General features: G+C 41.3%; 1 protein-coding gene across 2 annotated transcripts in view; it reads left to right on the top strand.

The window, feature by feature from the left end:
- The window catches only part of ADAMTSL3 (ADAMTS-like 3), a 418,202-nt gene that overhangs the window by 390,437 nt on the left and 14,093 nt on the right, over positions 1–13,672 (top strand). For both annotated transcript variants that reach the window (XM_011953860.1, XM_011953859.1), the window contains exons 24-27: positions 2,766–2,948; positions 4,614–4,730; positions 9,589–9,772; positions 13,154–13,352. In XM_011953860.1, the coding sequence (XP_011809250.1) occupies positions 2,766–2,948; positions 4,614–4,730; positions 9,589–9,772; positions 13,154–13,352 (683 nt within the window). The remainder of the gene's footprint in view (positions 1–2,765; positions 2,949–4,613; positions 4,731–9,588; positions 9,773–13,153; positions 13,353–13,672) is intronic.

Below are 13,672 nucleotides of genomic sequence, written 5' to 3'. Positions count from 1 at the left end.
AAAAAAAAAAAAAAAAATTCTTGTTTACTGCAACAACAAAAAACTATAATGTGCATAGGAATAAATATATTAAGAAATGTATAACGTCTACCTATATTGTGGTTAAGAAAGGTTCTGAATCAAATTTTACTGGTATAAATCTGAGATCCAACATTTAGTAGCTGTGACCTTTCAAAAGCTTAAACTTTCTGTATGCATATATGTGTAGAAGAAAATACTAAAAAAGATATATGCACATGTGATTAGCATCCCTTCTGCTATTTAGGGCCAGCCTAGTTTTTATAACAAAATTTAAAACAAATCTCTCAGTGTATTAGTTTTCTATTGCTACTGTAACAAATTAACACAAACTTAGAGGCTTAAAACAATACCCATATATCATCTCACCTATGTAGTGTAGGTCATCTTGGCACAGAATAGCTGAACTCAGTGTTCCACTTAGAGTATCTAAGGCCAAGATCAAGGTGGTTGCATGGCTGCCTTCCTTTCTGGAGGCTCTGGAAATAAATCTGCTTCCAAGCTTCTACCGGTTATTGGCTGAATCCCTTATCATTTTAGAACTGAAGTTCCCATTTGCTTGATAGCTTTCAGCTGAAGGCCACGCTCAGCTTTTAGAGGCCACCTGCACACCCCAGCTCAGGGACGTTTTATCTTTAAAACTAGCAGTGGTGGGTCATGTTACTCTCACACTTTGAATCTCTCTGAATTCCTCTTCTGCCTCATCTCTCTTACTTTCTCTTTCTCCATATGTCCCTGATAGCTTCTGTGCTTCTCTTCTGATTTTAAGGACTTACAGAATTACAATGGGCCCACCCAGATATCTCCCCATTTTGTGGCCTGCTGATTAGTAACCTTAATTACATCTGCAAATTCCCTTCACACCAGTGCCTAGATTGATATTTATTGAGTAATTGAAGGATGAGAATCTTGCGGCAATGTCTTTAGAATTCTGCCTACCATACTTGAATCATACAAAGCCACAGGATTAAGGACAAAAAGTCCCAAGGGCAACCATCTCAGTTTCCAATTTTTAAAACTTCAAATAGTATATCTGAACATAATGAAGTTCCTACTCCTCTTTCAAATTCCTTTCACAGATGCCACAGTTGAAATCTAAAGTGCTTTGTCCAAGGCTATGGAACTAATAACTATTGAGAATGAGAACAAAGCCTCACCCCAACCCAGCCAAGATAGTGCTCTTTCCCCTATGCATTTCCACCTCCTCTTTGAATAGAAATTTAGTTTTTTTTTCACCTTGAGTTTTCAGGCAATACCTCAGTGCCAATATCAGTTTTGGGTCTCCACAAGTAAATTTAAGCATTTCTAGATCATCAGTTTCCTCTAAAGCCACACAATGACTTCCTTAAGAGACTTGAATATTCAGCTTGATGTAATGGACAGAACTGGACCTGAAGTCAAAAGGCTTACCGGGTTCCTCAATTGCGAGATACAGCTAGCAATGACTGCCTCCCAAGAAATAGGAATAACTATGAGAATTCAAGTGTCACCATGTTCATGGAGCATGCATTTTGCCTACTGTAAGGTGTGTTGCACATGTCATGATAATAGTGGTGGCATCTTTTTTTTTTTAAGTCAGAAAACCATGCCATGTCTTCTCCATTCTCACTAGCCAGAGCACTGCAAGAGGAGAAAACATCCCCCAAAACAGTTGTCCAGAGCAATCTTGGCATCATCTGAAGCTATTCCAGCTCTTAAGAACCAGATGAAGTCAGATGCAATGGGAGGCTGAGGTGGGGGATCGCTTGAGCACAGGAGTTCGAGACCACCCTGGGGAATATGATGAAATCTTGTCTTTACAAAAAATTACAGAAATTAGCTGGGTGTGATGGCTTGCACCTGTAGTCCCAGCTACTTGGAGGCTGAGGAAGAGAGGGTCACTTGAGCCCAGGTGGTTGCAGTGAGCCAAGATTGTGCCACTGCATTCTAGCCTAGGTGACAGAGGGAGCCTCCATCTCAAAAAAAAAAAAAAAAAAAAAAAGAAAGAAAGAAAAGAAGAAGAACCAAATGAAATTTCTCAATTCCTCTGAATCTTAAATTCCACAGCCCAGCAAAATGCTAAGACTTCTTAAGACTTGGGAGAAGAAGTTCTTTCAATTCCTCATGTTCCCCTCTGTGTCCAGGCTCCTGCAAAGTTGCTTACAGTCCCTGCATCTCACTGCATTGACCCAGAATTGAAACTCAGCACTTACTTTTGCTCCTTGAAGTTATCCTCTTTTACAAAGAATTAATGAACTCTGTTTCCCTGGATGTTATATATTCTTCCTGAGGGAGGAATGTTTCATTGCATATGAACAGCAAACAACTTAAAGACCTCTAGGAGATATTTATGTTTTCCAAAGACTTCCTTGTGACAACCAACCCTTGGGAATTTCTCACACTGTCTCTGCCTCCACATTCCTCCAGCTTCACCAACTCCTTCGTTCCAACCACACTCCCACTACCCTACCCACCTTCAAAATTCTCTCCCTTCCCAATACAGAGCAATCCCACTCTCCTTGGCTTCCGTTCCGTAACTTATATGTGTAAACCAGTCACATGCTCCGTAGACCAAAGCTCTTTGCTTTAAGAGGATCCTCCACCTGCCATAGAGTAGCTATAGAAATAGAAACAGCCATTTTTCCTATTATACATGATTAAACCCATATACTGACTTATGGTCAAAACAGTGAATGGTATTTGTCAAGTGGTTCTGTGGCCCTGTTCTTAAAGGAATTGCCTTTGTTATATTTGTCTTTGTTCCAAAGGTGTCCCTCAGCCTAATATAACTTGGTTGAAGAGAGGAGGATCTCTGAGTGGCAATGTTTCCTTGCTTTTCAATGGATCCCTATTGTTGCAGAATGTTTCCCTTGAAAATGAAGGAACCTACGTCTGCACAGCCACCAATGCTCTTGGAAAGGCAGTGGCAACATCTGTACTCCACTTGCTGGGTAAGTGTCAAATTCTTATTACTCCTTAAGTGCCTCCTATAATATGCACAAAGTAGGCCCCAGTTTTGTTGATTTTGGAGTTGAGGAGTGAACAAGATAGACATCAGATGGTTTTAACCGTTGCTACCACTGCCTGCTTAAAAACGAGCACTAAATTCTAACACCCTATTTTACCACCCCGTATCCCCAGCACCTAACACAGATGTTAGTGTTTTGTGTGTGTGTGTGATTTTTTTTTTAAATGGAGTCTCACTCTGTCACCAGGCTAGAGTGCAGTGGCACAATCTCGGCTCACTGCAACCTCTACCTCCTGGGTTCAAGCGATTCTCCTGCCTCAGCCTCCAGAGTAGCTGGGACTACAGGCGTGCACCACCACGCCCAGCTAATTTTTGTATTTTTAGTAGAGATGGGATTTCACCATGTTGGCCAGGATGGTCTCAATATCTTGACCTTGTGATCTGCCTGCCTCGGCCTCCCAAAGTGCTGGGGTTACAGGCGTGAGCCACCGCACCCAGCCAGATGTTAGTGTTAAGTAATGGTTTTATGAAGGAATGAAATTGAACTGTTGGCAGAATTGGTATTAGAGTATAGAATCCATTGCTAAACCAAGAGGAGAAAACATGAAAGAGATTTCTCCATAGCTTTCCTTGTGGGCAGTTAGAGGAGCCCAGAGATATAAAGAGATGGGGGGTGCCAATACAGGGAATTGGAATAGCTGTCATGCACAAAGCATTTTGATGCACATTAATTCTTGTGATACTTATGATAGCACAGTGTTGTGGGTATACCACCTTTTAAATCTCATTATATTTATGAGGAACCTTGGGATCATAAAGAGTTTGGACTAATGCCCAAATACGTAGTCTGCTCTTTTGGTGCTCTTCCTGCTACCCTTCATGGACTCTTAGTACTGACAAAGGCAGTGGTGTGCCACCATGTGGCTCTTTCCAAAAAGCCTCTGTGATCTTCCAAAATCTTGGAATGGAAGAGTTGTGACAGATTGGCTAGGCTAACCCTGTCTGGTTCTTGAATGATTTCTCCATGCTCCCTGAGAAACCCCAGCCTTGTTTCTTTCTTCTGCCCATTTCCACTCATGAATCTGCATGCTTGTCTCACTCTTACCTGGCATACCTCTTCTTGCAGGAATCCCCTCAAACCAAGCCGCTCATGACTTTGGTAACTTGATGGAGGGATCAAATCACAGCATTCCTCCACCATCCTCTGCTCTTATGTGCAAGCTTCACAACCTTCCTAAAAGCCCATACTCCTCACCATGCAAGCCTAGGGAACAATGCCCATTCTCTTGCTCCCAGCATTCCTCTTGGAGAGGCAAAGCTCTATCCAACCAATCTGCTTCCTCCGGTCCCTTTTGGAATTCTGTTGAATACATTTTTTTCATCTTGCAATTTAGGCTAGAAACCCTGGAAACATGCAGAGATGCCACATGCTAGCACAGTGAGTAACTATAACTAAACTCCTATAACACCCCACACATCCATACTCACACACACCTTCCAGACCTGTGATCATGAGCTTGAGTATCCAGGAGCACAGTATTATTATAGAGGACTCATTTCCTAGTAGCTGTCTTTAAGAACACCCAAGCTGGACCAATAATTAGACAATGCCTAACTGGTAAAAAGTGCTACTTTTTTTTCTTCTCAGAACGAAGATGGCCAGAGAGTAAAATCGTATTTCCCCAAGGACATAAAAAGTATGTTCTCCAGGCAACCAACACTAGAACCAACAGCAATGACCCAACAGGAGAACCCCTGCCTCAAGGTCTGGGATTTTGACCTTTTCAGATTTGCTATGTGTGAGGCATGTGTAAGGAAAAGGATTTAGCTAAAAGACCATCTGTGTTTTTCACTTTGCAATATGTAAAATTATTTCTAGGCAATTGGCCAGCCTTTCTCTTGACCCTCAGTCTTTGGTGGTTCAACTTATTCTTTCCATATTGAAACACTTTTTAGAAAAATCCACTCCTGAGGAAGCCCACAGAGCTCGTATCTCAAATGTGCACCATTATTTGTGATAATATAGATATTGATTTCCAGTTTCAACACTATTGCCCATTTGGTAAATATTAATAGATATTAATAGTCTGCTATGAGTATTGGAATTGATTTTTTCATTGTTCTTTTTTCAAGACATAGTTTTCCATACACACCAACTTTGTTATGCATCAGTGCTTAATCAGGAGAACCTAATCTAAGTATTACAAGCTTGTAAAACTCTGCAGAAGGCCAAGGGATCAAGGTAGAGTTAAGAAAATCAGAAATGCTAGAATCACAGGAAGCCATTACTGATCATCTCAGCTCCTTGTAGCTCAAATATGGGTAAATCGCAGGACACAAAGAAACTCCTTTTTTTTTTTTTTTTGAGATGGAGTCTTGCTCTGTCACCCAGGCTAGAGTCCAGTTGCGCGATCTCGGCTCACTGCAAGCTCCGCCTCCTGGGTTCACGCCGTTCTCCTGCCTCAGCCTCCTGAGTAGCTGGGACTATAGGCGCCCGCCACCACACCCAGCTAACTTTTTGTATTTTTAGTGAAGACAGGATTTCACGGTGTTAGCCAGGATGATCTCAATCTCCTGACCTCATGATCCGCCTGCCTCAGCCTCCCAAAGTGCTAGGATTATAGGTGTGAGCCACTGCGCCTGGCCACAAAGAAACTCCTTTTAAACCTCATGTTGTACTCTGTCTATTATACAGGAACAATAATGGCCATGTCATTTTCACCTTTTAAATCTTGAGCAGTGCCTCTCATTTGCATAGTGTATAATACAGAATGTAACTACAGGTAGGGATTTTAAGACATGTAGTTTCTAGGCTTTCACCTCGTGAGATGCAAGAGAGAGCACAGAAGGGGAAAATAGTGTTGAACTGCCAGTCAGCAATCCATCACGTTACTTATGACATCATTCTCTTATGGTATTTGTATATTTCTTCTCCTCTTTTAGACATAATACTAACATTGTTGTATACCCAAATATCCATTCATTGGACTTTCAACAAATATTTTCCCAGTGCTTACTCTTCCCAGGTCTGGGGATGCAGAGATGACCTCCTCCTTGAGAAGCTCACAGTCTGAAGAGGGAGGCAGTCATGTAAACAGATACTGTAAAGCACTGTGACAGGTTCCATAATATAAAGATGACCAAAGTACAATGGTAGCACTGAGGAAGGGGCCCTACCTCTCTCTAGAGAAGACAACTGAGTTTTCATGTAGGTCATGATGTTTGTTCTGGGAAGAGGAAGGAGGAAATTCCAGTCAGAGAAACCATGGTGTGTTGCATCTGGGATGGACATGAAGATCAAAAGAACTGCCTAAAATAAATTAATGAAAAACAAAAAGGATATGTGTGAGGCTGAAGCTATTGGTGAAGGTGAAGCCTTTGGAATAGTCAAACTCTTGGTTTATTGGGACTACCTGCATTGTTCTGCCACCTCCTACACGCACACACACAAACACATGCCCAAATATACAACCACACACATACACATTGTGGAATGTCCCAGCCCTTCAAAGGATCCTAAGCTTAGCATTTCAGAGACTCCTTTATTAATTTAACGAATATTGGTTGCATGGCTAATATTTCACATACCCTGTCCTAGTGTTGAACAGGGTAGTGTTTGTGGTCTTGACATTCCAGTAGGAGAGATGCACAAGAAACCAGTAAACAAATAAATATTTAAGATATTTCTCAGTGGTAAGGGCTATGAGATTCACAGTGATGGGAGGAAGCCACTTTAGTGAAGACAATCAGGATGGGCCTTCTAAGAGGTTATATTTGAGCCCACGCCTAAAGGATGAGGTGAAACCATTTGTGCAGAAAAATAAGAAAGAGGCAAAGACCATAAAATTGGAATAAGGTTAATGTGGCCTCAGAATGGCAATAACATTCATGTGACTAGGGTACAGTTGAGGGAGAGGGAGAGGGATATGAGATGAGGTTGGAGAGTGGCTGAGGACCAAATCGTTCAGAGCTTTGAGGTCCAAGGTAAAGACTCAAGAGTTTACTCCTAAGCCATGGGAGGTCATTGAGGAGTCTTATATGGGAGTGATATGGCATGATCTGCTTTTCAAATGCATTTGTGTCAAAAAGCACTAAGTAGAAAACCAAAAAAAATTATCAAATTGGACTGATTACATCAAAATTTTAAAGATCTGCTTATCAAAGACACCAGTAAGAATAATGAATACATAAACCATAGACTGGGAAAAATATTGGCAGAACATATGTCTGAAAAACTTATATCTAGAATATATAAAGAACTTCTACAAGTTAACAATGAATATCCCTCACCCCCACCCTCTACACACACACACACAGGGGGCAACAGGCTTGAACAGACACTTCACAAAAGATGATATATAGATGGCATCAGGGAAATGGAAATTAAAACCTCAGTGACATACAATTTCATACCCAGCAGAGTAGCTAAAAACAAAAAGACTGACAATGCCAAATTAATTGGCAAGAATGTGAAGCAACTGAAACTCTCATGCATTGCTTAGTGTGTAAAATGCTTAGACCACCTTGGAAGACTATTCAGCAGCTCCTAAAAAAGTTAAGCACGCACCTACCCTCAACCTAGCAGTTTCACTCACAGATATTTACCTGAAAAAAAAAAGTGTTCACAAAAAGCTTTGTTCAAGAATGTTCAACTTATTGATAACAGTCATTGACAGGAGAATAGATTAAAAATTATGATATATTTATACAATGGGAACATTATTCAGCAATAGAAGAAAATAAAATGAACTACTGACATGCGCAATGATATGAGTGAGTCTCAAAAACATTATGCTAAGCAATGTAAGAAACCAAAGGCTGGGCGTGGTGGCTCACACCTGTAATCCCAGCAATTTGGGAGGTCGAAGTGGGTGGGTCACGAGGTCAGGGATTTGAGACCATCCTGGCCAACATGATGAAACCCTATCTCTCCTGAAAATACGAAAATTAGCCAGGTGCGGTGGTGCATACCTGTAATCCCAGCTTCTCAGGAGGCTGAGGCAGGAGAATCGCTTGAACCTGGGGAGGCAGAGGCTGCACTGAGCCGAGATCACGGCACTGCACTCCAGCCTGGGCGACAGAGTGAGAGTCCATCTCAAAAAATCAAAAAGAAAAAAAAAAAACCAAATACACAAGAGTACGTATTATATGAAGTTCAAGAGTAAGTCAAACTAATGTATAGATAGAAATGGACGAGTTGCTGCCTAAGAGGGGAGAGCAATTGATTGGAAAGAGGCAAGAGGAGGATGATAAAAATATTACATACCTTGCTTTGGATCATGGTTATGTAAGTGCTTACAATTGTGAAACCTTGTAAAACTGCACACCTAAGATCTGATCACTTTATTGTATATGAATTATACTTCAATAAAAAAAAAACACATTTTAAAAGAAATGCACATGTCCTGCCTTGAAATGCCAGGTTTCTTTGTGAAATGTGGCATAACAGTCAGACATACTTGGGATCCAGTCTAGCTAACAGGTGACAGACCTTGGGCAAGTTACTTCGTTTCATTCAATTTCTGCCTCTGCAGATAAAAATATCAGCTTCACAAGATGATCTTGAAAATTAAATGAAAAATTGATTATAAAGTGTCTAACTCAGTACCTGTCACCTGGGAGGTTCTCAGTAAACATATCTACTTTGAAAAAATTATTTTTAAATAAACTGTAATCCTGAGTGTCCAACTAAAAATATATTTTACATTTTTGCTTTGCAAATGTTGCCATGTGCAATTTAGAACGAACTTCAAAAATTAGAAGGAAAAACTTGAAAACAAGTGAAAGAAATCACTCTGCTATGTGAGAGAGCCTGTGGACACAGCTGGTAGCTATCAATTACTTGCAATTATTACAGTGAAATCTGGCACCTTCTGTGATCACACACAAATCCATCATCATCATGTCCTACCTCATCTTTTGCTGAGTGTCAGCAGGGAAGGGAAAGGCTGTTTGGAATAGGGACTAAAATTTTAAAAAGCTGGGATTACTGGAGGTGGTCAGCTTCTACTCTTATAAAGGAAACTCCTATGTTTATCTCTTCAGATGTCTCTGTGACAAATTATTTATGCAGTTACAGGATCAATCTGAAGTTTAGATTAAGCATTAATGGAAAAATAAGAACAGAACTCAAATGCATCTTTAACCTTACTGCTTAATCCCTAGTCCCTGTTCCTCCTGCTAAATCATCTTTCGTTTCTCTGCCTGATCCACTTTTGAGAAATTGAACCCATTAGGGCATCCCCTAGAGAGGCCCTCCTCTCTTGTCCGGTTGGCTGTGGTTAGAGAATGCTGAGGAGGCAGCCCACTGCTGAGAGTGCCTTCTCTCTCTCTGGGATTTTTTTGGCAGACCCAGCTGGCCGATGATAGTCCCACTCCAGGCTGTGATCCAAGGACCCCATTCTGGCCGCCATTCTCACCAGTTATTACAGTAAATTAGTTGAGGGAAAATAAGATTTAGAGGACTCCCTTGCACTATGAGATGGCTTTCTCTCCATATGCTACTTAAAGAACCAGACTTAAAGAACTGAAAAACATCTCATGGTGGTTTTTGGCCGTGTCCTCTCCAGCTCATCATCATTTCCCTTTTGGGGCTGTCATGATATTTTGTTTTCTTTCTGCAGAACCTTTTTGGGAGCCTGGTAACTGGTCACATTGTTCTGCCACCTGTGGTCATTTGGGAGCCCGTATTCAGAGACCCCAGTGTGTGATGGCCAATGGGCAGGAAGTGAGTGAGGCCTTGTGTGATCACCTCCAGAAGCCACTGGCTGGGTTTCAGCCCTGTAACATCTGGGACTGCCCAGCGAGGTAAGTGAAGTCACTCTTCGTATCTCACCAACACCAAGTTTTTGTTTGTTTTGAAAGGTGCAGTAATTTGGATATAATAATTCAATCGTTAAGAATTTTTTTAATCACTTACTGTATACTAGGCATCCTGCTAAGTGCTTTACATGGATCACAATGGCCTGGGAGGTAGATGTTGTTAATTTCCTGTTTCATAGATGGGGAAACTCCCCTAGGCCATACAGTTAATTAGGACCAGAATTCAAACTGAGATAGTCTGAGTTTAGAGCCCCTGCTCTCAATCACTACCCAAATCTGCTTCCTGCACACACAGTCCTATCAGTTCCTTAAGACTTTAGTGAGGCTAATTTCTTGGGTTTACTTAGGTGATAATTCAGTGGGCCAGAATCACCAGAGGCACTAGTTAAAAACACAGTTCTCTAGATGTGACTTCTGGAGGTGAAACCGTTAATAAGCTTTCTAAGCAATAGATGATACAAATTAGTAATTTTTAAATATACAAAATCCAGTGCATGGTCTCCAGCAAACATACTCTATCCCCAGTATTTCAGATCTTTATGACTACATCCTAGACTCCCCTCTTTTTCTCACTTCCATCCATTCTTATCCATTTCCACTGTTACCACTAAAGTCCAAGCCATCATTGTTTCTTACATGGACTACTCCAGGAGTCTCCTGGTTCTCATCTTCCTCCCTGGAGTACTCTGTCCACTCTCTAAGAATACAGATATTTGAAACAAATTCATCATGATGGTTCTCTGCTTACAACCCTTCAAATGCCAAAATTCCCAGCACTGGGGTTGTGACTATCTTGTACATCTTTTTATCTCATGTTTGAAATAGTGCCTATCAATAGTAGGTGCTCAGTAGATATTTGCTGACTGACTGAGTAAATGAGTGGAGGAATTGAACTCCCTTCATATTTGGGCCTTGGGCTCTCTTTTATCACTTGTCTCTCCCACACTGGTTATTTGATCTCCTTCCATGCTGGTCTTTTTTTTTTTTGTCCCTTAGATGTGCTATTCTGTTTCCTGACTCAGAGCCTTTGTGTATACTGCTCCCTCTGCCTAGGACACTGTCCCCTCTCTCTTCACTTAAGCATTTCTGTTCATCTATATATACCTCAATACATGTTCAGGGAAACCATCCCTGACCTTAGCCCTCCAAAGTAAATCAGCCTTATGCTATATGATTTTTATACTTCCTTATCATTCTTCATAATTCTTATCACAGTTGTCTGACTTGCTGTCCCACTAGACCGTAAATTCTATGGGGAGTAAATCCACAGATGTTTTGCTCAACAATTTATTCCTAGCACTTGGCACAATGTCTGCTCCATCATATATTCCCTGTAAATATCGATGAAATCAATCAATGAATGATTACAAGACCCTAGCAGATAGTTAACCAAATAGTACCAAAATCCACAGTAAAAAAAAAAAATTAACAAATAAAGAAGCATTTGTTAAGTACAAACCAGTGAGGAAGATACTATCATTTTACTGAGAGAAACTGGAGGAATGTTTAATATTATACAGCTCACTGCCCTTGGGCAGATATCCACACTAGATCCAGTCACCTGTGCCTTGGAGGAGACTGGGAGGCAGGGTCACAGTGTAAAGCAAAATGGGTGCCTTGGGACATATTCTTAGGAGGGCTATCAATATTGCAGGTACCCTAACTGATAGGTCTTCCAGTACTCTTTGTAATTCTCAAAAGGAAGATCTCATGCTAAGGTCATCCCTTAGAAAGCAGCAAACTCATGCTTCAGTAACTTGGAGTAACCTGATTGAGAATGCTGTTTTATGGCATTTCTTGATTTTCAAAACATGGAGAGAATCCACATTGGGAAGTTTGTCAGCAGTCTTGTTTCTCAAATATTCTAAAGTCTTTGCACACTCCTAGAATAAACAGTTGCACACTTTCATACCTAGAAGAAAACCATAGAGATCATCTAATCCCAGATCCCTCTACAGCAAGGCTCCTCAACATTTCCGTGCCCTGGCTCCCTCTGGTGGTCTGGAGAAGCCTGTGGATACCCTCCTCAGCCTTCCAAAGTGCTGGGATTACAGGCGTGAGCCACGGCGCCTGGCCATATATCAGATCTTTAAAAATATTTCAGTGGCCGGGCGCAGTGGCTCACGCCTGTAATCTCAGCACTTTGGGAGACCGAGGCAGGCAGATCACGAGGTCAGGAGATCGAGACCATACTGGCTAACATGGTGAAACCCCGTCTCTACTAAAAATACAAAAAAGAAAATCAGCCGGGCGAGGTGGCGGGTGCCTGTAGTCCCAGCTACTCGGGAGGCTGAAGCAGGAGAATGGCGTAAACCCGGGAGGCAGAGGTTACAGTGAGCCGAGATCGCGTCACTGCACTCCAGCCTGGGCGACAGAGCGAGACTCCATCTCAAACAAACAAACAAAAAAGATCTGATATAGATTTGCTTCTCTATTAACAGAAAAAATAACAACATATAGTTGTGCTTTAATTTTAATATGGTGATGAGTATAAATTGTATTTTGAGATACCTGTCATAATTGTAATGTGTAAATATCTATGATTTCTAATGGTAATAAAATCACAGATACTATTAATGCTACTGTACTTGTGGCCTATGTTTCTATAATTGAAGGAAATATTAAATTTCAATTACAGCTTAGTGACAATAAAGATGTATTTCTTTTTCCATCCAAGTATGTGGTTTCCTTGGATAACCATGGGCATCAGGTAGAAACCCCTGCTCTGCAGTCTCCCAACAACATCTTTGTGCCAACAGACAAAGCACTCAATATCTCAAAGGTGTCCAGCTCCAAGTTCAGTCTCCTATAATCATTAAAGCATGAACTTTAGAGTCAGATAAATCTAGAATTCAATCCCAGCTCTGCTGGCAGGTTAGTCATGTGGTTGTAGCTAAGTTATTCAATTCAGTGGACATCAGTTTCTTTTCTACAAGAATGAGAATAACATGAGAATTATACAAGCTAACATGTAAGTATCTTGCAGGGTGAATAATACTTGGATGCTGGAAATATTTTTTCTTCATTTTAGTTTCAGTGAATTGAACTCCACATTTTTGAAATTTCCTTCTAAATTTGCCCCAGCTTTACAACCTCTAGGGCCACACAAGTAACAGCTCTTCATAAACCTGAAGACAGCTGTACCCCATTCCTATAGTAGTCTCTATGTGATGACACTGTTGCCCCCGAGTTAAAGAAGGTCTGAGAAACAGGCTGGGAGTCATCTATGCTGCTTCCCATTCCCATACAGACATGTGAGAGCCTAAGACAGCCATGGTGTTGGGATCAGCTTTTTCCTTTGATGAGACGCCCCTCTAAGGTCTGGCATACCAGTCCTCACTAAAGTCCTGTAGTTTTTATTCCTAGGTGGTTCACAAGCATGTGGTCACAGTGCTCTGTGTCTTGCGGTGAAGGATACCACAGTCGGCAGGTGATGTGCAAGCAGACAAAAGCCAATGGAACTGTGCAGGTGGTGTCTGCAAGAGCATGTGCCCCTAAAGACAGGCCTCTGGGAAGAAAACCATGTTTTGGTCATCCGTGTGTTCAGTGGGAACCAGGGAACCAGGTAAAGCTAACACATCTAGTATGTGGACAGCACTATCTGGAATAATCACCTTGTTTCCAATAAACTACTTTTGGGGCAGGGGGGCAGGAATCTGATCGGTAATAAATGTATGTCTTTGACCTCAAGGTTTATATTTAGAAATCATAGTATCTCTGTCTTCCAGTACAAAAGTGAACCAAGTTTGGGTTCTTTGAATGCAATGATGCCATAACAGAAGCTCCAAGGTGTAGACCAGTTTAGGGCAGTAAGAATAAAAGTAGCCTTCAGGAAAATGAGAAAGGGAACATTAGTGGGATCTGCACAAAAGTCTCAGAATCTTC

Source organism: Colobus angolensis, unplaced genomic scaffold (assembly GCF_000951035.1).
Source record: "Colobus angolensis palliatus isolate OR3802 unplaced genomic scaffold, Cang.pa_1.0 Scaffold376, whole genome shotgun sequence".
NCBI classification, from domain to species: Eukaryota; Metazoa; Chordata; class Mammalia; order Primates; family Cercopithecidae; genus Colobus; species Colobus angolensis.
Note: the sequence above shows the minus strand (reverse complement) of the source record. Positions and strands in the feature narration are given on the sequence as shown.